This window comes from Rhincodon typus, chromosome 29 (genome assembly GCF_021869965.1).
Source record: "Rhincodon typus isolate 14 chromosome 29, sRhiTyp1.1, whole genome shotgun sequence".
NCBI lineage: Eukaryota > Metazoa > Chordata > Chondrichthyes > Orectolobiformes > Rhincodontidae > Rhincodon > Rhincodon typus.
Window position 1 is genome coordinate 3618056 of NC_063360.1, and position 22544 is coordinate 3640599.

At 43.6% G+C, this 22544-nt stretch overlaps 1 protein-coding gene across 1 annotated transcript in view; it reads right to left on the bottom strand.

Annotated features, from left to right (window-relative positions):
* Positions 1–392: 392 nt before the first annotated feature.
* Positions 393–22544, bottom strand: part of LOC109925624 (paralemmin-1-like) — a 61587-nt gene continuing 39435 nt past the window's right edge. Inside the window, exons 4-7 of the mRNA XM_048613890.1 lie at positions 21829–21919; positions 19608–19629; positions 15227–15295; positions 393–5930 (exon numbers count right to left, since the gene is read on the bottom strand). Of these exons, the coding sequence (XP_048469847.1) occupies positions 5257–5930; positions 15227–15295; positions 19608–19629; positions 21829–21919 (856 nt within the window). The 3' untranslated portion in view covers positions 393–5256. The remainder of the gene's footprint in view (positions 5931–15226; positions 15296–19607; positions 19630–21828; positions 21920–22544) is intronic.

Sequence of the window (22544 nt, forward strand, 5' to 3'; positions counted from 1 at the left end):
GCAAATTTCAGCCATGGAAGTAATAGAAACAAGGTATAAATTAGGAATCTGATTAATCGAGAAACTATTCAGAATGTAAGTGATCCTGGGAAATCACTGGAAGTTAAGTGATCCCGAAAAATCTCCAGGAGAGGAATTGAATGATTCCAAGAAATCTCAGGATGCAATGAACTCACATGAAGAACAAAAAAAAATATTTTTCAACACACAAGACTTTGTTGAAACGGAGACTAACTCAACAGGAAAACTAACAGCAACAAAGGTCATGAAAACTACAAAACTGCCACCAGAACATTTTCTTAAACCTGTAAAGAATGAAACAGTTGTACTTTAAAATTTGTTTACACTCCCATTCCAATTCCTGCAATTTATTCACATTAATAACACTTCCATTTAACCACATCTAGATTTTATTTTCGATTACCTTACAGTTTTGCATATTAAATTTCACATTGTTCCAAACAGTTAAATACAGTCAACTCCACTTGGATGCATGTGACAAGAGCAGTTTCAAGTTCTATAACTTAACTTATTAATTTTCCTTCCATTTGTTTATAGTCCCAATCTTTTAATAAAACATTGGCATTTAATACTTGTGTTTTTCTCTTACGTATGGCAGATTGTGGCTAAGCATCAATGGGAGTAAACTGTCATTATTCACATCAATGGTACACATAGTCAAGTTCTTAGATCTTCTAGTTAAAACTCTTTATTACATTATGTCTCAGTTAGTTGTTGGAAGATGATCCACTCGTGAAAGTGAGCCTTAAGGAGAACGTACCTGCATGCACAAGATGAATAGGGCAGCAAGTCTTATTGCCAGATGCTTCAAAGGGGAATTGACTGTAACACACACCTCAAACAACTTCCCTCACACAAAACAAAACATTCTGTAGGTGTTGAACTCATCCTATAGAATTTGTTTAGATTCTGTAATATAGAGCAAACATTGTACAGCATGTATAATTTGTCCAGTATGAATCCAGAGACTATGTTTTACCAAATAAGCATTTGGACACCTCAGACAACCATATTGAGGTGTGTGTGTGTGTGTGTATGTATGTGTGTGTGTGTGTGTGTGTGTTTGTGTGCGTGTGCGTGCATGCGTGTGCATGTGAGACAGTGTGTGGGTGTGTGCGTATGTGTGTTTTTGTGTGAACTGCATGTGTGTATGCACACAACACAAATTAATAGTAATTGTAAGATGTCATAACAAAAATATATGCATTAAACTTTCTTTTACTAAAGTTTTCAATGGGAACTGATTTTTTTTGTTTTTAAAAAAACAGAAAGCATTTTAAACATAAAAGTTAGACAATCACTCGCAACTTGTAATCAAAAGTACTCATTGTCCACGCTCCAATATGCTTTAATACTAGGAATCTGTTTATCTGGCTGAATGTTGTAAAATAGTCTTTTGGACAATGTGTTTTAAAGCCCCAAAGAACCCATTGATATGCTATAGGATTTTGGAAGCGGGTGTAACACAGAAGAAATTACTAAGGGTTTCCAACAGCACTAAACAACAAAGAACACAAATTGGTTACAAAGCCTAATGCCTGACACATGAAGGGAATCTGCACTCTGGTTGATTTTACCTCTCAGCTACAGAGAGCTGGAGCCCCAACGTCTCAGAAATCTGGAAGCACTTCACAGACATGGTGCACAAGTGCACTTCACGCTTACACAGGTGCTATACCGAAGAATTTATGTGAGATCACTTGTGCCACAGGCCTCTGGAATGCATGGAATAAAATGGGACTGCTTTATTATCTAATGAGCATGCTCGCATGTACGATGGAGTCTATCGTATCCATCACTACCCAGGTTAGGGAAATCTAAACAGGGCCAAAGCCATTCCCAAGGCATTGTGTTTAAAAATAGATATTTGTGTTTATAGATCTATATATATATATACTGATTTCTCCAATAATAGGCTGGGCATTTTCAATTATAGTTCATGGAGACCAACAAAATGGGGAAACCATTTTAAAGAAATTTGATTGTCTTGCTTTCTCCCATTTTCAATAAATGAAAACAATAAAAACAACTTTCGTAGCAACATCATTTGGTGCAGTCTTTGGTAATGCCTGGAATCACCACGGAAACAATAATGTGACCGGGAACATGAGAGAAATGAAAAGTGAGTTCCCAGTATTTCTGAGTTACTCTCTCTCACACAAGCACACTCTCGTACACACTTGTACACACACACACACACACACACACACACACACACCACAAGCAGACTAGACAGACTGTTTACAGGCAAACTCGCACACACAAACAAAATCTCACACACACTTACATAGACACAGGTGTCTACATAAACAGGTAAGTACAGGTGGACTCAAGCACGTTCATACAGGCAAATGCATAAACAGCTTTATTCAAACACACACTACGCACATACTAAGAAACACAAAAACACATAGGTAGAAACAAGCAGGCACTTCAGCTCACACATTCACACAGTGAACTCAGCTCAGGGACAATCAGTTCCACAGCTTCAAGTGGTGCTCCTGTGTAAATTCAAGTTTGGGTATTTGCACAGGTCAGATTTAATCCGGATTGGATTTAGAGTGATTGAGGAATCACTAAGGTTTGTATGACATCACTTGTATTTGAATCTTGAATCTAGATAAATGGTCGATTCAGATTTGATTTAATTACCATCTGGAGCAGAAAGTGGACTGAGAATCTTCACCAAAGTAGCAGTGTTACAATCGGTCTCTAGTCTCATTGAACCCTTTGGATAGATGTAAAAAAGAATTGCAGACAGATTGCAGTAGGATTAACAAAGAACACCATCAGTTAATTGCTTTCACAATGATCTGTAATCAGCTTGGAACTACAGAACATGCAGAGAAAAATAAAATTGTCCCATTGTATCACATCATACATATACGCTGAGAGTAGTGCATGGTGACTGGCAGTGTAAAGGATAGATTGATCTGGTTCAAGACTAAGTGTGATGTACAAAAGTGTTTCAAAATTAGGGATGCAATGATTCAGAAAATCCAAACTGTACAGACAAATTTTCAAGCTGATTAAAAGATCTCAGCTGCCAGTTTGACATTGATCAGACCGAAATCTCAATGTAGAAAAACCAAAGGTTGATTTAACATTGACAGTATATATAGATTAACAGAGTCATTCAAAATTAATGAAAATTCAGTGGTCAACCATCTTGTATGTCTAAGATATGAGTTCAGTGCTTGGCTAAAGATTAGTCAATGCATGTTCTGGAAAAATGGACTAAGCAGTACACGTTCTGAAGGAATCCAGTCAAATGATTCCTGTCTCTGGAGGAATTACTGGTGTCATTTCACTAAAACTGTGGCTTGAGCAGTAAGAAGTAAAAAAAGGCATGTCGGACAAAAACTAGCATTAATCTAGTTTCAGGGGTTCTTGTGAACAATCTAGCCCATTACTTAACAGCAGGGGTCCCCCTGCTCCATGATGCTGAATATTTATCCATTAACCCCACCATGTTTGTCCAGCAACAGGTTTTCTGCAAGACATCATAACCTCTTTGGCAAACTGGTTACGATCCAAAATGACCAAACGACAGTATCGACATTACTTTATTTTTGCTTATTCGGATCATTTAAGGCATCATATATTACCATGAAGTAGAGAGATCGAACTCAACGGCACTGTGGCTCAATAAAGGACGGAACTCATTCACATTGATATGACTTGGAAGAGAGAAGGTGGGACTCATTGCAATGAAGCGAATACCAAACATCATGAATTTGTGTACAGTCCAGTTTCCAGGTTGACCAGATGACAGAAGAATGAATTTGATGAAAAAGTTTTATCATGAGTTTTTACTATGTCTTTTTTTAACCCTTACATTACTAACAGATTCCCAGAAACATCCCCCTTGGCTGACTTAGTCTGTTTTCCGTTGAGGGTTATTTTAGTTCATTCACAGGATGAGGGTGTCAATGGCTAGGCCAGAATTTATTACTCCTCCCTAATTTCCCTGAGGGCAGTTAAGTGTTGACCACATCGCTGTGGGTCTGGAATCATGCACAGGCCAGACCAGGTAAGGATGACAATTTCCTTCCCTGAAGGACCTTAGTGAAGCAGATGGTTATTTCCAACAATCCACAATGATCATCATGACCCATCAGTAGGTTCCTAATTCCAGATTTTTATTGAATTCAAATTCCACCATCAGCCATGGCAGGATTTAAACCTGGGTATCCAGAAAATTACTGGGGTCTCTGGGTTAATAGTATAATGAGATTAACTAAAATACAAAACACATTTACAGTAATGTCGATGCTAAGATAATGGTAGACTTGGCTTTATTACTGTAACGCTATGCCCCAACGACAAAATGACACAATTAAAATCGGATTTTGAGAGAACTAAAATAATTCAATCCACCCATCCATTTTCTTTCTGGTTGTGAGGCCTTCATTCTGTCCATTTTCAAATTAGAACTTTATTCATGTTTGAATTTGACTACTCTACCCTTTTTGAAACTGTTTAAGTCCCTCCTCCCAACTGTTCACTTTTGGTGAGGGACAATGAAAGAAAAGAAGGTCCAAAGATGTGTTGGCCATGGGAAATTGCCCATAGTGCCCAGAGATACTTAGGCTAGGTGGGTTAGCCTTGCGAAATGTAGGGTTAAAGGGATAGGGTGGGCCTGGGTGGACTACTCTTTGGTGGGTCAGCGTGGACTTGATGGGCTGAATGGTCTGCTTCCACACTGTATGGATTCTATGATTCTATGGGCTACTTTTAAAGGACATAGTTTAAGTCATTGATGAGCTCTGGGTCTGCTGACTTACCAACCTTTGATCACAGATAAACACTGCTCCCTGCCCAACAGCTTGAATAAGTGTCACTGGAAAGGGTTCAATTGTGAGTTTGTTTTCTTTCTGCTTTGAGAAAGGGTTGCCCATGGCTTATTTATAACAGCTCCCACATTGCTCGTGGACATATGTAACAGGACATTACAGCACCATCATGTCATCGCCAAGGTAGATTCAGTGAACCTCAACTGTACTCATAGGATGATGTTTAGGGTACCATTCAGCCAATCAGCTCTCAGCTTTTATTTAGGCCCCGACTGAATGCCAATGAAAATGCAGGTCTTTGCTAAGTTGTGATGGATTGGCTGCAATCCTTGCATCCCCAATTAAAGCATGTGTTACGTTAGAAGACATACAGTGCATCTGAAGACTATGAACATATAACATTCCGACTGTACAATAAGAAGGATAAGACAGGACATGATCACATCACAATGCAGCACTGACAGCGTTGCTTCTCCTTCAAATCCTCTACCTCGTCTACCGCCTCTTTGCCCTTCCCGTCTGCCTTCTCCTCGGTGCCCTGGGCAGCGGCTGTGCCGTTTGGAGGGGCCTGGCTCTCTGGTGGCCTCTCGCTCTTGCTGTCACCATCCTCGATCACCACCAGCTCTGCTTTGCCCGTTCCGTCGTACCCAAGCACCTTCTTGGTCTCGTTCTCATCCTCGACGTCCTGGTAGCCCATGAAGATCATGGTCACGGGCTGGTCTTTGCTGGGCTCCGCGCCATCTCCCAGGGTTTTCTGAAGGATTTTAAGGTTCTCTCCGGCCATCCCATCTGCCTTTAGCTTCTCAGGGGTCTGACTGTCAGCCTGGAGCTGGCCATGAGGTCCTTTCCCCTCTGGAGCCAGTACTTTGTGGTAGTCTGTCACCTTGTCAGCCTTCTGCATCAGCTCGTCCACCTCGGTGGTACTGAGAAGGTGGACTCCATTCTCCACCGCTCCGTCACCTTTGCGCATCTCATGGATCACCTTGAGGTCGTCCTCGTAGACCTTGACCCCTTGCTGCATGAGGTTCTTGGGAGACACACTACTGGTGGACAGGACTTTGGTCTCTCCTGTTACATTGTCCTTTTCCACGGTAATTTCCACCGCAAACATCGCTGGCCAACAACAAAAGGAGCTGAATGTTAGCAAATAAGTAGCAAAGAGCAGAGTAACCGCATGTTAAGGACTGGTTGCAATGGCCCCGTTATCCAAAGGAGTAAATCCCTCCCGCTACAGCTCTTCAAATACCGAACGACGGCAAACTTTGTTTTAACCGGCACCTTGTGACCTTAACTCTTGATGAACGGGCAACGTATAAGACTGGAAATACCGGATGTGTAACGTTTTATCGCAATGTGCGAGGAGTTAGGTGATCGTGCGAGTGGGAAGGCTCTCTACCGGAAGGTTTTATTTAAGGCAAAGTTGCATCATTATTTAAGTGATTAACGCTGGAAATAAAGTACAGAAATGACGTTATGTTTCTATTACCCGTATTTCAAATATACATACCTTTCGATTATCCGGAATATTGATCAACCGGCACAAAAAAAAAAAAAGCCTGGTCCCATAAGTGCCGGTTAATAAAACGTAAAAACTCTCAAACGTTCCCTAGTCAGCGCCTTCCAAACCCACATCCTCTTGTCAGGTAGATGGACAAGCACAGCTAATGCAGGGGAGCACCACCTCCTGGCAAGTTCACCTCCAAGTCACACATCACCCTGAACTGTTCCTTCGGTGTCGCTGGGTCAAAATTCTGGAACTCCCTTCTTAACGATACTGGGGATGACCACAACCCATGGACTGTTGCAGTTCAAGAACCTGGCTCACTCCCGAGGGCAATTAATAGTCATTCGGCCCATTGGGTCCACACTGACACTCCGAAGAGCACCCCACCCAGACCCAATCTCTGCCCTGTCCCTGTAACCCTGCATTTCCCATGGCTAACCCAACTAGCCTGCACTGTGGGAGGAAACCCACGCAGACACGGGGAGAATGTGCAAACTCCACACAGACAGTCACCTGAGGGTGGAATTGAACCACCCACATCCCATGAACGATGAAAAGAAAAACCGATTTGGTCTTCCACATTGACCTGAAAGTGAAAATCAGGCTTGAGATTAGGCCTTCATTGAAACAACTGCAGCTTCAACAGTGCAGCACTCCCTCAGCACCATACCTCACAGTATTTTCATCACAATCTACAAGCTCAAGTGACTGCAGTGGGGCTGAAAGTTAGAACCTGAAAGGTTAAGGACCAGATTGCCACTTCTGAGTCCTGGTTGACTTCGATTTATGGAGTAATAGAGTCATTATTACACAGAGGAGGACATTCTATCCATCAAGTTTACACTGACTCTATGAAGCAATCGTGCTATTCCCTCACTCCATCCACACGACCCTGTTACAAATGTCCATCCAATTATCTTCTGACATTACTAATCTCCTCTGAATCCACTGCTCTCATTGGCAGCCAGCTCCACGCCATTGTTGCTTTCTGTATCTCTGTCCTAAAATCTTTGATCTGTGTCCCCTCGTCATTGGACCATCAGCTAATGGGACAAATTCTCTTTGACCATCTTATCTAACCCTGTCATCAACTTTTAGACCTCGATCAGATCTCCCCTTTATTCCAGACACATCTCCAACCGAATCTTGTAACTAACATCCTCGATCCATGGAACTGTTCCAGTAAATCTCCATAGCAGTGTCTCAAGGACCTTCACATCCTTCCTAAACAGTAGTGAACAGGACTGGGTGTGATTCTTCATTTAAGATCCCCCTAGAGCTTTATAAGGGACCTGCGTAACTTGCCTGCTTTTGTTCTCAATAACCCAGTGTATGAAACTCAAGGACCCACATTACCTTAATCACCACTGTCTCACTAGATCACCCCAATAAGTACAGGAATCTCCAGGTTGCTCTGGCTCTGATATTTCTGACCTGTAGTTTTAAACTGACCCACCCATTGAAATGGAATCTCTTTCTAAAAAGATGAGGTAAACTCTTTTTTCTCTCAGAGTGTTGCGAGTCTTTGGAACTCTCCTCTTGACCAGGCAGTGGAAGAAGAATCGTTGAATATTTTTTAAAGCAGAGGTAGATAGAGTCTTGTTAAGAATAGCGGGGGGGGGGGGAGCGGTTGGCGGGGGTGGTGTTTTGTGGTAGGTTCTTGGGGAGTAGGTGGGAATGGGATTTGAGGTTACAATCAGATCAACTATAATCTTGTTGCAGGGTGGAACAGGTTTGAAGGGCTGAATGGCCTACGTCTCCTCGCTGCTCAGTGACAGAGAAGGAACGGTGATATCGTTCCGAGTTAGGATGGTGTGTGACTAGGAGGAGAAATTGTCTGGGGGGATGGGAGGTGGGCAATTTGCTGCCCTTGTGCTTCTAGTTAATAGAAGATGGGGGTTTGGGAGGTGCAGTCTATGGAGTATTTGTGAGTTATTTCATTATTTGAAGAGCAGTAGGGGTGGCATCCAAGTGATTTATGTTTGTTTTGTCTATTCTATAAAATTGGGCAGTCATCTTAAGGAGCTCTGAGACTAGGACCTGAGGGCACAGCCTCCAAGCAAACGGACAACCCTTTAGAACTGAGATGAGGAGGAAATTCTTCAGCCAGAGGGTGGTGAATGTGTGGAACTCATTGCCACACAGGGCTGTGGAGGCCAAGTCATTGAGTATATTTAAGGCAGATAGATAGGTTCTTGATTAGTAAGTGTATCGAGGGTTATGGGAGAAGGCAGGAGAATGGGGTTGAGAAAAATGTCAGCAATGATCGAATGATGGAACAGACTCAATGGGCCAAATGGCTAATATCTTATGGTCTTGTGATTTGTACGAGGTCAGGTCTCAGTATTTTCTTTTCCAGGCTCTGTTTCAATAGAATGGTGCTTGTAATTATTACTGCACAGAGGAAACATAATACAATGAACCAATTAAAAATCTAAGTGGTACTTTTACAGAGAGATAGCTTCTTCCTCCCGATTGTAGTTTGAGTTAGAGTTAGTTAGTTGGAGTTGGAGTTAGTTTTCTGAGCACACTGGTTAAGGATATGATTAAAAGTAACTACTGGAAAGCGACGCTGCACAGGAAATTGGGATCAGACTGCCAATGTTTCTAAATTAAACTTCGTGCTGCCATAAAAGGCATATCCTCCCCCTGACCGCCTCACTCCCTTAATGATCTCTCCACTCCCTGTCACTCTCCCATGCCCAGTCACTCTCCCACTCCCTGGCACTCTCCCACTCCCTGGCACTCCCTGTCATTCTCCCAATCCCTCTCACTTGCTCACACCCTCTCACTCTCTCATTCCCTCTCACTCTCCCACTACCTGTCAGTCCCAGAATTCATCACTGCAGTTTGCGATTGCTTGTTGGGCTGTCCAGCAGTACCAGCCGAGCTCCAGCAGGTGGCAGACATTACCACTAAATCAGCAGCTTGAAACTGGCCAAATCGCACAGAGATAATAGGAACTGCAGATGATGGAGAATCTGAGATAACAAGGTGTAGAGCTGGATGAACACAGCAGGCCAAGCAGCATCAGAGGAGCAGGAAAGCTGACGTTTTGGGCCTAGACCCTTCTTCAGAAAATCGCACAGTCTGGTCTGGGATTGGGTGGGCTGGCTACTCTGCAAAACAGATTTACCTGGAAAGTCAGGAGCAGCCGATCATCACAGGGGCTTTCAGGAGCCAGGGTCAGCTTGAGGACATGTCCTTTATAGCAAATGTGCTTCAGAATGCTGCAAGAAATCTAGTATTTTTTAAATTTCATTCATGGGTTGAGGGTGTTGCTGGCCAGGCCAGCATTTATTGCCCATCCCTAATTGTCCAGAGGGCAGTTAAGGGTCAACCACATTGTTGTGTGTCATGTAGGCCAGACCAGGTAAGGATGGCAGTTTCCTTCCCTACAGGGCATTAGTGAACTAGATGGGTTTTTCAAACAATGGATTCATGGTCATCATTAGACTCTTAATTCCAGATATTTATTGAATTCAAATTTCACCATTTGCCATGGCAGGATTTGAACCTGGGTGCCCACAATGTTATCTGGGTCTTTGCATTAACAGTCCATCAATAAAACTACGAGGCTTTCCCCTTGAGGTGGAACATGGATTTATAGAGATATACAGCATTGGAAACAGACACTTCAGTCCAACTCGTCCATGCTAACCAGATATCCTAAATAAATCTAGTCCCATTTGCCAGAATTTGGTCCGTATCCCTCTAAACCCTTCCTATTCATGTACCCATCCAGATGCCTTTTAAATGTTGTAATTGTACCAGCCTCCACCACTTTCTCTGGCAGCTCATTCCACACATGCCCCACCCTCTGCATGAAAAAGTTGGCTCTTAGATCCCTTTTAAATCTTTCCCCTCTCACCTTAAACCTGTGCCCTCTAGTTTTGAACTCCCCCACCCTGGGGAAAATATCTTGTCTATTTACCCTATCCATGCCCCTCATGATTTTATAAACCTCTATAGGGTCATCCCTCAGCCTCTGATGCTCCAGGGAAAATATCGCCAGCCTATCCAGCCTCTCCCTGTAGCTCAAATACTCCAACCCTGGCAACATCCTTGTAAATCTTTTCTGAACCCTTTCAAGTTTCACAACATCTTTCCTATAGCAGGGAGACCAGAATTGCACACAATATTCCAATAGTGGTCTCACCAATATCCTGAACAGCTGCAATATGACCTCCCAACTCCTATACTCAATACACTGACAAATAAAAGCAAGCATACCAAACGCTTTCTTCACTATCGGCGACTCCACTTTCAATTAACTATGAACCTGCACTCCAAGGTCTCTTTGCTCAGCAACACTCCCCAGGACCTTACCAATAAGTGTATAAGTCCTGCCCTGATCTGCCTTTCCAAAATGCAGCATCTCACAATTATCTAAATTAAACTGCATCTGCCACTCCTTGGTCCATTGGCCCAACTGATCAAGATCCCATTGTACTCTGAGGTAACCCTCTTCACCGTCCACTACACCTACAATTTTGGTGTCATCTGCAAACTCACTAACCATACCTCCTATGTTCACATCCAAACCACTTATACAAATGACAAAAAGCAGAGGACCCAGCACCGATCCTTGTGGCACACCAACGGTCACAGGACTCTAGTCTGAAAAGCAACATTCCACTACCAACAAGTTGACTTCAACTCCCCCTCCCACTCCTTGGACGACATGTCCATCCTGGGCCTCCTCCACTGCCACAACGATGCCACCCGAAGGTTGTAGGAATAGCACCTCATATTTCGCTTAGGAACCCTGCAGCCCAATGGTATCAATGTGGAATTCACAAGCTTCAAAATCTCCCCACCCCCCCGACGGCATCCCAAAACCAACCCAGCTCATCCCCACCTCCCTAACTTCTCCGTCCTTTCTCCCACCTATCCGCTCCTCCCACCTCAACCCCCACCCCCACCTCCTACCTACCAGCCTCATCCCCGCCTCCTTGACCTGTCCGTCTTCCCTGGACTGACCAACCCCCATCCTAACTCCCCACCTACACTCACCTTTACTGGCTCCATCCCTGCCTCCTTGACCTGTCTGTCTCCTCTCCACCTATCTGCTCCTTTATCCATCTTCCATCTGCCTCCCGCTCTCTCTCTATTTATTTCAGAATTCCCTTCCCCTCCCCCATTTCTGAAGAAGGGTCCAGACGCAAAACGTCAGCTTTCCTGCTCCTCTGATGCTGCTTGGCCTGCTGTGTTCACCCAGCTGTACACCTTGTTATCTCTGTATCCGAATAGATAGTTCTCCCTCAATTCTGTGTGATCTGACCTTGCTAACCAGTCCACCACACTGCCCTCATCAATCCTCTTCATTGTTTCTTCAAAAAACTCAATCAAGTTCATGAGACATGATCTTCCACACACAACGCAATGTTGACTATCCCTAATCAGTCTTTGCCATTCCAAATACTTGTAAATTATCTCCCTCAGGATTCCCTCTAACAACACGTGGGAGTTCAGGCTTGAATATTCCTATCTCATATCCCCCAGTTAATATCGGCTAACTAATATCTGATAATACCTACTAACTAATATCTGCCAATTAATATCCACTAATTAATCTCCATTGACAAATATTCCCTAATACCTCCTCTCTAATGTCCCCTATCTAAAATCCACTATCTAATATTGCATAACTATCGCATAATCCCTTATTTAATATTACTAATATCCCCTATCTAATATCCCACAGCTAATGCCCCCTTTGGGCTGCTCCCTGCTTTTTCACCCTCGCACATTGTTTCTTAGGGTAACAAATTGTAAATCAATATGTCTCATTTTAACAAGTACTAGTCATAAGGACTAGGGAGCGTGAGTCCCTGCCATTGGTTCTCATATCTGCCCACTGACCATGACTCTGTGGGGATGGTGACGACACTCTGACCCTGACCCTCTGGACAGGGTGAAGACTCTCTGACCCCTGACCTCTGATCTCTCTGGACAAGGTGAAGACTCTGCCCTTACATGGACAGGTAGGATTTCCCAAATGCAGTGATGACCTGAATTACCAGGAGTGAGACCTGTGTGAAACTGCAAGGCTGTGTAGTGAGCTGACAAGTCTTACAAGGCTGCTCTGAAACTCACACAATAATATTCAAAGGGCCTATGCACTACAAGATAAAACCGAAGGTACACTGGCCCTGAACTTTGACTGAGCTGTGTGAATGTCTTTGCATTTACTATTTCATGGGATGAGTGTGGCACTGGCCGGGCCAGCATTTATTGCCCATTCCTAAGGCCCTTAAGGAGGTAGTGAACTCTTGCAGTCCTGATGGTGTAGGGACACCCACAGTGCTGTTCTGCAAGGAGTTTCACCCCAATGTTTGAAAACATTCTCTCCGTAATATGAAAGGTGCATTTTCATCTGATGATGTTACTGGAAACCCAAGACCAGTTGATAGATTTTGTAAATGTGTATGAGTGGGAGCAGCTGAGGTAGCTGGAGTGGTATGTGTTTGCACGTTTCTCTGAACGTGAGCTTGGCTGGGGGTTTCTGGATATATGGGTCTGAGTGCGAGAGTGCGTTGGCGTGAATGTGTATTATGGACATGCTGCACGTCCTAAATTTGGGAGTACATGTGTGAACATGTGTATCTTCATATACACATGACTGTACATGCAAGCATGTGTTTAAACATTTGAATATGTGTCTGTGTGTGAGAATATATATACGTGTGTATGCGTATGAATATATATGTGTGTGTGTGAATATGTATGTGCGTGTATGTGTCTGTATATATATAGACATGTGTGTCATAGAGTCACACAGCATGGAAACAGACCCTTCAGTCAAACTAATCCACGCCGACCAGGTTTCCCAAACTAAACTGGTCCCACTTGCCACATTTGGCCCGTATCCCTCCAGCCCTTTCCTATTCATGTACTTATCCAAATGTCTTTCAAATGTTCTAACTGTACCTGCATCCACCACTTCCTCTGGCAGTTCATTCCACACACTAACCATTCTCTGTGTAAAAAAAAGTTGCCCCTTGTGTCCTTTATAAAACTTTCTCTTCTCACCTTAAAAATATGCGTCCTAGTTTTGAACTCCCCCACCCTAGGGAAAAGTCCTTTGCTATTCACCTTATCTATACCCCTCATGGTTTTATAAACCTCTATAAGGTCACCCCTCAACCTGCTATGCTCCAGTGAAAAAAGTTCCAGCCTATCCAAACTCTATAACTCAAACTCTCCAGTCCCAGCAACATCCTGGTAAATCTTTTCTGAACCCTCTCCACTTTAATAATATCCTAGAGCAGAGCGACCAGAATTGCACACATTACTCCAGAAGTGGCCTCACCTATGTCCTGTACAATCTCAACATAACATCCCAACTCCTATAGTCAATGGTCTGAACAATGAAGGCAAGTGTGCTAAATGCCTCCTTAACCACCCTGATTATCTAAGATGCAAAGTTCAAGGAATTATGTTCATGAACTCTTAGGTCTTTCTGTTCTACAGCACTAACCAGGGCCCCACCATTAATCGCATAAGTCCTGTCCTTGTTTGTTTCAATAAAATGCAATACCTCACATTTATCCAAATTAAATTCCATCTGCCACTCCTCAGTTCATTGAATGTGAGTGCGTGTGTGTGTGAGAGAGAATATATGGGGTGTGTATGTGTGTGCGTGTGTGTGAATATATATACGTGCGTGTGAATGTATGTGTGTGTGAATGTATATATATGTGGGTGTGTGCGTGTGAGAGAGAGAATATATTGGGGGTGTATGTGTGTGTGTGCATGTGAATATATATACGTGAGTGTGAATGTATGTGTATGTGAATGTATATATATGTGTGAATATATAGTTGTGTATGCGTGTGTGTGTGTGTGTGTATCTATGTGTTGGGGGGCTGGTGTGTGGTTTTGGGGAAAGTGCCACATTGGTGTCTCAATCTTTTTCTTATACTCTCTGACCTTATATGTATGTTATATGTAATCCTGGTCTGATCCAGAATGTTCTCTCTCCTCCTGCACCTTTTCTATCGATGGTTTCCTTCAGGTATTTTGTTGTGAGACAGTTGAAGACCTAATCATGATGAGATTGTGGGATGGCATGAATCCAGTGGCCTTTCGACCCAGTCTGCTCCCAGCAGCACTGAAGGGACTGCCCTGAGGAATGACGGACATAGTTTGATGGGGTCCTGCTGAAGTACCCTGCTCTGAGTGGGCCCAATGCCTGCCTAGTTGATGCTGCCCAATGTGACCCTTGGTGGGGAGGATCTAGAGAGGATGATTGTAATGGGCCTAATGCAGACTTTAGGGTGCTGCTGGGAAAGCCTGGGAAGTGTTTTACCCTAATTTTCAAGTGGGCATTGAGTAAATCTTTCTGCAATGCTGATTTAAGCCCTTGTTACAGCTGCTTTATGCTCAATAATCACTGTGACATTTCAAAGATTGTCACTTTTTTTAATGAATCAGGCATTAAAATGTTGTTGAGTGAGTTACACAACTGTACTTTAATTTGTTCCTTAAGGGTTTACTGATCCTTTACTTGTTTTTTTTTCCAATTCCTTAAGGTTTTCCCTGTTCCTTAAGTTTTTCCCTGTTATTTAGCCTGTTCCATTCCCTGTTCCTGTCTTATATTTCTAGAACAGACTGTGGGAGCCTGTGACGACATGTCTGTGTGCGAGCCAGCATTGCGAAGAATCTATAACTCCTCAAGATACGTTGTAAAAGTACTGCATTAAACATCCTCCATTCTCATCCACTCACGCTCAATTAGTCACCAGCTGGCCCCTCTCTTGGGCCCACGATCAAGCTGACCTTTATTTTGCTTCATCAGAGTTGGTCCCCCTGGTCTCATGTTAAGATGTACACCCCAGAGCAGGTCAATTGGGTGCAGCTGGTTACTAGTTACTAGTTATTAGTTACTAGACGCTCTTACCAGCTTTCAGCTTCTCCGTGCTTCCTTCAGGCTTGTTGACCAATGGGCTGCTGTGATGTTTTGCCAACTCTGTGAACAGAGTAAGGTGGAATTAGACGGGCTGACAGGACTGGGTGGTTCCCATGTGTTACAGAGCCATCTCTGGGTTATCTCAACACCTTAATTTGTTAAACTAAGATCGTGGCACTCAATCGACCAACGTGCCAGGTTCAAAGGTTCCAATCTGAGGTCATCTTAAAAGTTCGTGGTAGTGGTCACTGTAAATAAAGTATCCTTTCACAAGGGAACTTTATACTTTGCTGAAGTTTAATGGTAGCAAAGGTTCTGATATGTTTGAAGACTGCAAAAAGGGCCTAATGTGTATGTTAATCCTCAGTGAGATTTTCCTGTTTATACACGATAAAGTCTGTAGGGCATACAAAGACTCTAAACAGAGGATCGCCCAGTCAGGCTGCATTAGATGTTATTTTTAGTTTTTACTGCAGGCTATGAGTTATAGCACTCCCACATTTAATGTCACAGTGTCATAGAGCCATACAGCATGGAAACAGACCCTTCAGTCCTACCAGTCCATGCTGACCTTATTCACAAAGTAAACTAGTCCCACCTGTCTGCATTTGGCCCACATCCCTTCAAATCTTTCTTATCAATGAACTTATGCAATAATCTTTTAAATGTTCTAACTGCACCTGTATCCACCACTTCCTCTGGCAGTTCATTCCACACACGAACCACCCTCTGTGTAAAAAAGTTGCCCCTTGTGTCCTTTTTAAAACTTTCTCCTCTCACTCTAAAAATATTCCCCCTAGTTTTGAACTACCCCACCCTAGGGAAAAGCCCTTTGCTATTCAGCTTATCTATACCACTCATGATTTCCTTAGTAATTTGTTGGAAGATGCTCAGGAATGATTGTGGGCAATGTTTTGGCTTGTTTATCATGTGTCTGTGACTTAATGAAAACCCAGTAAAACTTGAGAATGATGCACATTGCCTTGTACACGTCAGAACAGTGCTCCAGTATAACCAGTACCTTCATTTACAGGTGTCACTGGTGTATGACTATCTTTTCCCTCTGCACTTCCTATCTGAATGGAGCTGCTAACCTACTGATTTCATGCAATCCAGTTATTACAATTGGGTTTGCATGAAGAGGAGGAAATAGAAGCCATTGGATGAGTTTGAGATTATCAGTTCTACACACCGAGCAGGAACCCAGACTAGTGGGGAGTACAGAGTTCCCAGTTCTAGATTGTTCACTGTGTGATCCCTGTGAATGTGTCTGCATATTTGAATTGTGGAAACACTGAGTGTGGTGCAGTGTTCATGCACTGTCTGCTGATTCAAGAGACTAGAGAAGGGACAGGAACAGAGAGAGAGATCATCGGAGAGATAGAGAGAACTAGAGAGGGAAAAATGGAGAGAATTAGATAGGCCTGGAGGGATAAAGGTAAGAGCTACATCAGAAATGCAGGAAGAGAGAAAAGAGGAATAGAGGAAAATAGAAAAAGAGAGAGTTAGTGAAGAGAGACAGGGATAGAAACGGAATTGAAATAGAGAGACTGAGTGAGAGAGCATTAGTGAAGAGAGACAGAATGGGGCTGACCGAGTCAGTGAGAGAGGAGTAGATGTAACTTTGTTGATGGATGTAAAGCAGGCTGCCAAGTTGTGATCACCTGCTTTACACAACCAACGAAGATTAACCCCAGAGAGATAAAGATAGAGTGAGAGTGCTGTGAAAACTCCACCCCCTGGCCCCCCCAGGAATGAGCTGGTAAATGAATGGTGTGACATGAGCCTGAGTTTGATGGTGTATTCGCAGTGTTGACTGCCGATCTCACCTGGCAGCAGGTGTATCAAGCTCCCAGCTTGATGGTTTATTGTTGGGTAGTAATCTGCCTTGGAACCGGTTAGTCTAGACCAGACATGGGCACACAGGGTATAATTACACAGTCTGCAAAGCTACTGGCACTGCAGGGCAACCACATTATCAGAGAGTTATTCCTTAGGGAGCCCACCTCAAAACTGAACACAACAAGAACACTACTAGCTAAGAGGGCTGCTCAAATTTAACTCTCTAGCCCTGTTTCTACTCAACTATCTGAGCTCTCAGATGTTCTGGTAAAAGACCATTAGCTTAAAATATTCATTCTATTTCTCTATCCTCTCTGGCCTCTTAAGGATTTTCAGTAATTTCTGGCTTTAGTTCATTTCATCTCTTCCTGTCCCCGACACGTTGAATCCAGAACCTTGAGCCTCATTCACAAATGCCTCCACAAGTTTTAACACAATCCTACCTTTGCTGCCTCCTCCAGCCTTAACCATAAGCCTGTGTAGTTCCGACTCCTTCTTTAGCCCCACTCACTGAAACACCTTCTGTAAGACTCACACTTACTGGTTCTATTCCCACCTTTGGCCTTCATTGTCTGTAGCCTGCTTACTCTGACTGTTGCTTGTTTGTATCCTTAATTTCTCCCTCTCCCTTTCCCAATACTCGGCTCTCCTCATGGAGATGATCCCGGATTCTGGGACCGGAGCTGAGCTTCACATGTGCATCCTCGCTTTCCGGGGTGGCTGGTTCCTGGTCTTTGGAATACAATCCCAATATCCTGGAGTTCCATGAAAATAGCTCCCCTAGTCTCCTGTGCATACAGCAGCCGAACCTGGACATTCTGCCCATCTAAGCCTAACCCATTCTGCAAGGACATCCCTTTGCCGACCTGTGTCATGCCATTGATGCCAATCCAGCTTTTAAACCCACCACCAAACTGACAAATGAAAACAACTAAACATTCATCATGGAATCACACAGAAGGAGGCCATTCAGCCCATCAGACCTGCACCAGTTCTATTCTCTAGTGCCAATTTCCTGCCCTTTTCTGATATCCTTGCACCCCATTTCTAACCAAATAACCACCCAATATCCTCTCAAATGTCTCAACTGAACTTCATTTCCAGGCAGTGCATTCCGCACCCTAACAATCGCTGAGTGAAAAATATTTCCTTGCTTCATCCTTGTATCATTTGCACATCTCTTTAATTTTATGTCCCTCTCATTCTTGTTCCTTTTACAAGTGGGAATCATTTCTCCCGACCTACTCTATCCAGCTCGTTCCTGATTTTGAAACCCTCTCAAAGGTCTCATCTCAGCCTCTTCTCTCCAAGGAGAACAGTCCTGTCTTTTTTAATCCTCATGACTGGAGTTCCTGGGACCACAATTATAAATCGCTTGGCACTGTCCAATGCATTCACATTTACATTAACATTTTCACATTAACACTTCACAAGCACTGCCCACTACAAGAGGACAAGAGGGCGGGGACTAAATGAGAAATGAGCTGGAGAGAAAAATATTATACTCCAGCCCCCACGGTGCCCACCTCCCTCTAAAGGCATTGTGAGTGTCAGTAATTTGATGTGGGTGATGTAATCAGGTGATCTTTAACTTTATGACCAACAGCACACTTCCTAACAAACAAATGCTTTTCAGACAGTTACTTTGGAAGTTCTGTTTAGTTAGTATTAGAAAACTCAAAGGGAATGAGAGACATTGTCAAATCAATGTGTCCAGGGATATTATTACACTCCTCTGGAGCATGTGGGACTTGAATCTGGCCCTCCTGATCCATGGGTACAGACACTACCACAGCACCACTTAGACCCTCCATTGGAAGTGAAAATCAAGAGGGAAATTGCTGATTTAATCTTGTTTAATTAACCAATTTACACCTGTCCATAGCTGGAGTTCATGAGTTAACATGATTAATATTTGCTTACTCACAGCAATAAGCTTCAAGCTGGGGGGAGAGTGTAACTGCTGCTCTGTTACCCCTCTGTATACATTTCTTTAAAAACAATCGAAGAAGATTGCACCTTATAGTTGGCCGATAGTATTTGTGTGCTGGGTGGGAGTGTGGTGATAATCGGCTGCTGTTTACAAGCTGCTTTACATTCTCATCAAGTCCAACTGATAGAGGGTCACTGTAACAGATACTCAATCGGTCTGAGCCCTGGAATAGCTGCCAGAAGCAGATACAATCAACCCCAGTGAGGCTGTGTGTTTAACCTGAAGGAAAGACCACAGTCTAAGGTGTTTCTGCCAAAATATAATGATGGCCTGGGATCTCTTTGCTGCTGTAATGGGGATGTAAACAATTTTTTCTCATGATGAGGAAATGTCTTTTTGTTGTAACTGGATTCTAATGAGGAGTATCAAATTCCACTGTATTTTCTACAAAGTCCGTGCTTTGGATCTTTTGTTCGTACTTATAGCTGACTAATGAAAGAAGGCTGTACAGAGTAAATGTGAAGTCATATAGACGCATTGCACACTCCTCACAGTTAGTATCAAGTGTTTCAAATTGTCATGAATGAAACTACTCACCACTGTCTTTGTTTGGAGAAACCTGTGAGGAGAGTAATGAGACGGATGTTAATGGTCATTTGAAGTTATACTTATTTGACAAATGGCACTGTTCTCTCACAGGAACAGCTCTCAAAGCTGCAGAACATTAACCTGGGTGGTAACCTTCCAGTGGCATTATGACCCAAAATGAGTCATTGCTAAGGCTGGAGAGACTGATGTAAATGGGCAGAGGGTCTGAACAGTAAGGACACTAAAGAGGCCCCAGTTTGGAGACATGTCCTTGAACATCTCTCACTTCCTGGCTGATAGAAACGGAGGGGAAGATAGTGATGGTTTTTAACACTTTGAGGAGGACTCTCAGAAGTGAGATTATTACTGCAACCACCCTGCCAGGAAACTGGGGCCAAAGTCAAGCCATGATCCAACATGGTCCACCACAAATTTGGAGGGTTGCTTTAACATGGCTTGGATTGCCTGTGTGTCGAGGGTGACAAAGTGATCTGACTGAGGAGTTTCAGTAGTTTGATGGGGTGAAAGGTGAGGCTGGGAAGCATGACATACACAAAGGTCAGTGAAATACAGAAACCTGTTCGTGAACAGCATGGAATCAAAGCAGGGAATGGAGGTGGAGATAAGGGTCAGCCAGGATTCAAATGAATGACAGTATGCCTTGAACGGCTGAATGGCCTCTTCAAAACCATATCTTCCCACAACTGGATTGAAGCTGCAAAGTTCCCTGTGTGGAAGGGGCATGTTATATACTCGTCTCACACCCGGAGACAGCACAGTGCTGTACTCCCAGCCAGCATACACACAGAGAATCGCTGAGCTGTTTTCCGACACTGGCAGTGGTCAGTGCCATGTTTGATCGGTGACGTGAGGCCGCATCTTGATTGGTTGGTGAACTCTTTGTCAAGTGTATGTAACAGGCTGCAGCACTGATGACCAGGTGAGAATGCCTTCTGTGTCTAATACCGAGGAGAATATTTTGGCCAGCTGGCCATGTGGGAGGCTCAGCGCCTAGAGGGAAAACTCAGATAGAGTGGGCAGGAGTCTTTGGTCACGAGGTGCACGCCTATCGCATTGTGGAGCTGTCCTGTGATGGATTGGGACTCAGGTTGGATGGGATTGCTCAGCTTGGGTCAGCCTGATTTCACTGGTGGAACTGAGGGGAACATCAGCTGACTGGGGACATTTGACAATTTAATAGCTCCCCCTGTCCCCATCTCCATTCCCTCCCAGTGCAGGGCACTACAGTCTATAGAACCTTCCAGCGACCAAACACTATCACCACAGCTGAAGACTATAGCAGCCTCACACACTGTCACAGGGAGTGAGACAGCTCCCCTTCCACCTTGCTTTCTCACTCTGGAGCTTGGAGGATGCGAATACTTAGGAATATGCAGGGAATATTCCTAGGAATACTTAGGAATATTCCTGTCCAGAGATTCAGGATGTGAATAGGCAGATCAACAGAGGGGTTGGTAAATCTCTCCTGTCCAACTCTTAGGAAACATCGAGAATTGCTTCAGGTGTTTGCACTCATAGCAGTGCCATTGTGTCTATTGTTGCAACTTTGTTTGGAAAGAAATAACATTTGAACACTTTAATCGCTGTTTACTGGCATATGGGTCCCTGTAGATTGGCATCTGGCATCTACCCTCCCCAGCCTGGCATCTCTCAATGGGTCTTCCTGATTTTCCATGTGTCATTCCCATTGGGAATCTCCTGGCGCCGTTAAATTGTACTTGTTTGGGGAAAAGCACTGGAGCACACATCGTGGATTAACATACAGCAAGGTGAGCCACAGTGGTTTAAAAATGAAGAAACTTTCTAAGAACTGCCACTTCAAGTCACAGTGAGCTGTTCACCGCCTCAGGATAGTTCCCATCACCTAGGAACCATAGCTTCCCACTGAACCCCCTCCCACCATGTTCCCTCTCCCTGTGGGAAGGGTCGGTTTCCATTGGGTTGGGACTTCCTCTTATTTGCTCCTCTTCACACAGAGGACGAGAGGCTCAGCAGGAATCCCGGTCCCAAGCCTAATCGACGTGGGGTTGTATCACATTGAGGCCCAATTCCTGAGCATGGCACTCCAACGTAACTGGTCCATGTTATTTTTAAGCAGAGGGAAATATTGCTGTATTTCAAATGCACTGATCTCTCAGATGGAGGTCGTACTCACGACAGACATGCCTCTTTCCCTTTTCCATTGTTGTATCTTCCCCTTGGTACGCACCTTCTCCTCAGTTTTCAGCTTCTCCTCAATGCTGTTTTCTTTCGAGATGGCAATTTCGCCATTTTCCAGTAATTCAAGCTCCCTCTCCAACCTGAAAAGGAGAAATGTACTCTCAATAACAGAGGGATTAACGTACATCAATATGCCAGAAGCATTAAGCCATTAAGACACAAGCATTTCACAGGGCTCCTGTTGCTGTGGGTTACCTATTTAGTTAGTTTGATAAATTAGAAACATGGAATGGTTTCTGCCCTCACAAACAGAGTCACCTTCTAATGGTTTCATTCTCCTGCTACCAGGCTCAGTGCCAACGCATAATATTTTTCTCTCTTTTGTTTTTACACTCTCAAAACAGTGCAAGATAAATCATGCCACACACACAGACTGTGAACACAGCAGAATTCCAATGGCAATCGTCTCATTTACAATTGCACGGCAATATTCACCTTCAATAAACAATTTAATTGGCCAAAGAGTGCAGAAAAAAATTTGCCAGGATATTACCGGGACTGGAGGGTTTGAGTTAAAGGGAGAGGCTGGATAGCCTGGGACTTTTCTCCCTGTAGCATTGGAGACCGAGGGGTGATCTTATACAGGTTTATAAAACCATGAGGGGCATAGATAAGGTGAATAGGCAACGTCTTTTCCTTAGGATGGGGCAGTTTAAATCTAGAGGACATTTAAGATGAAAGAGGAAAAATTTAAAAGGCACCTGA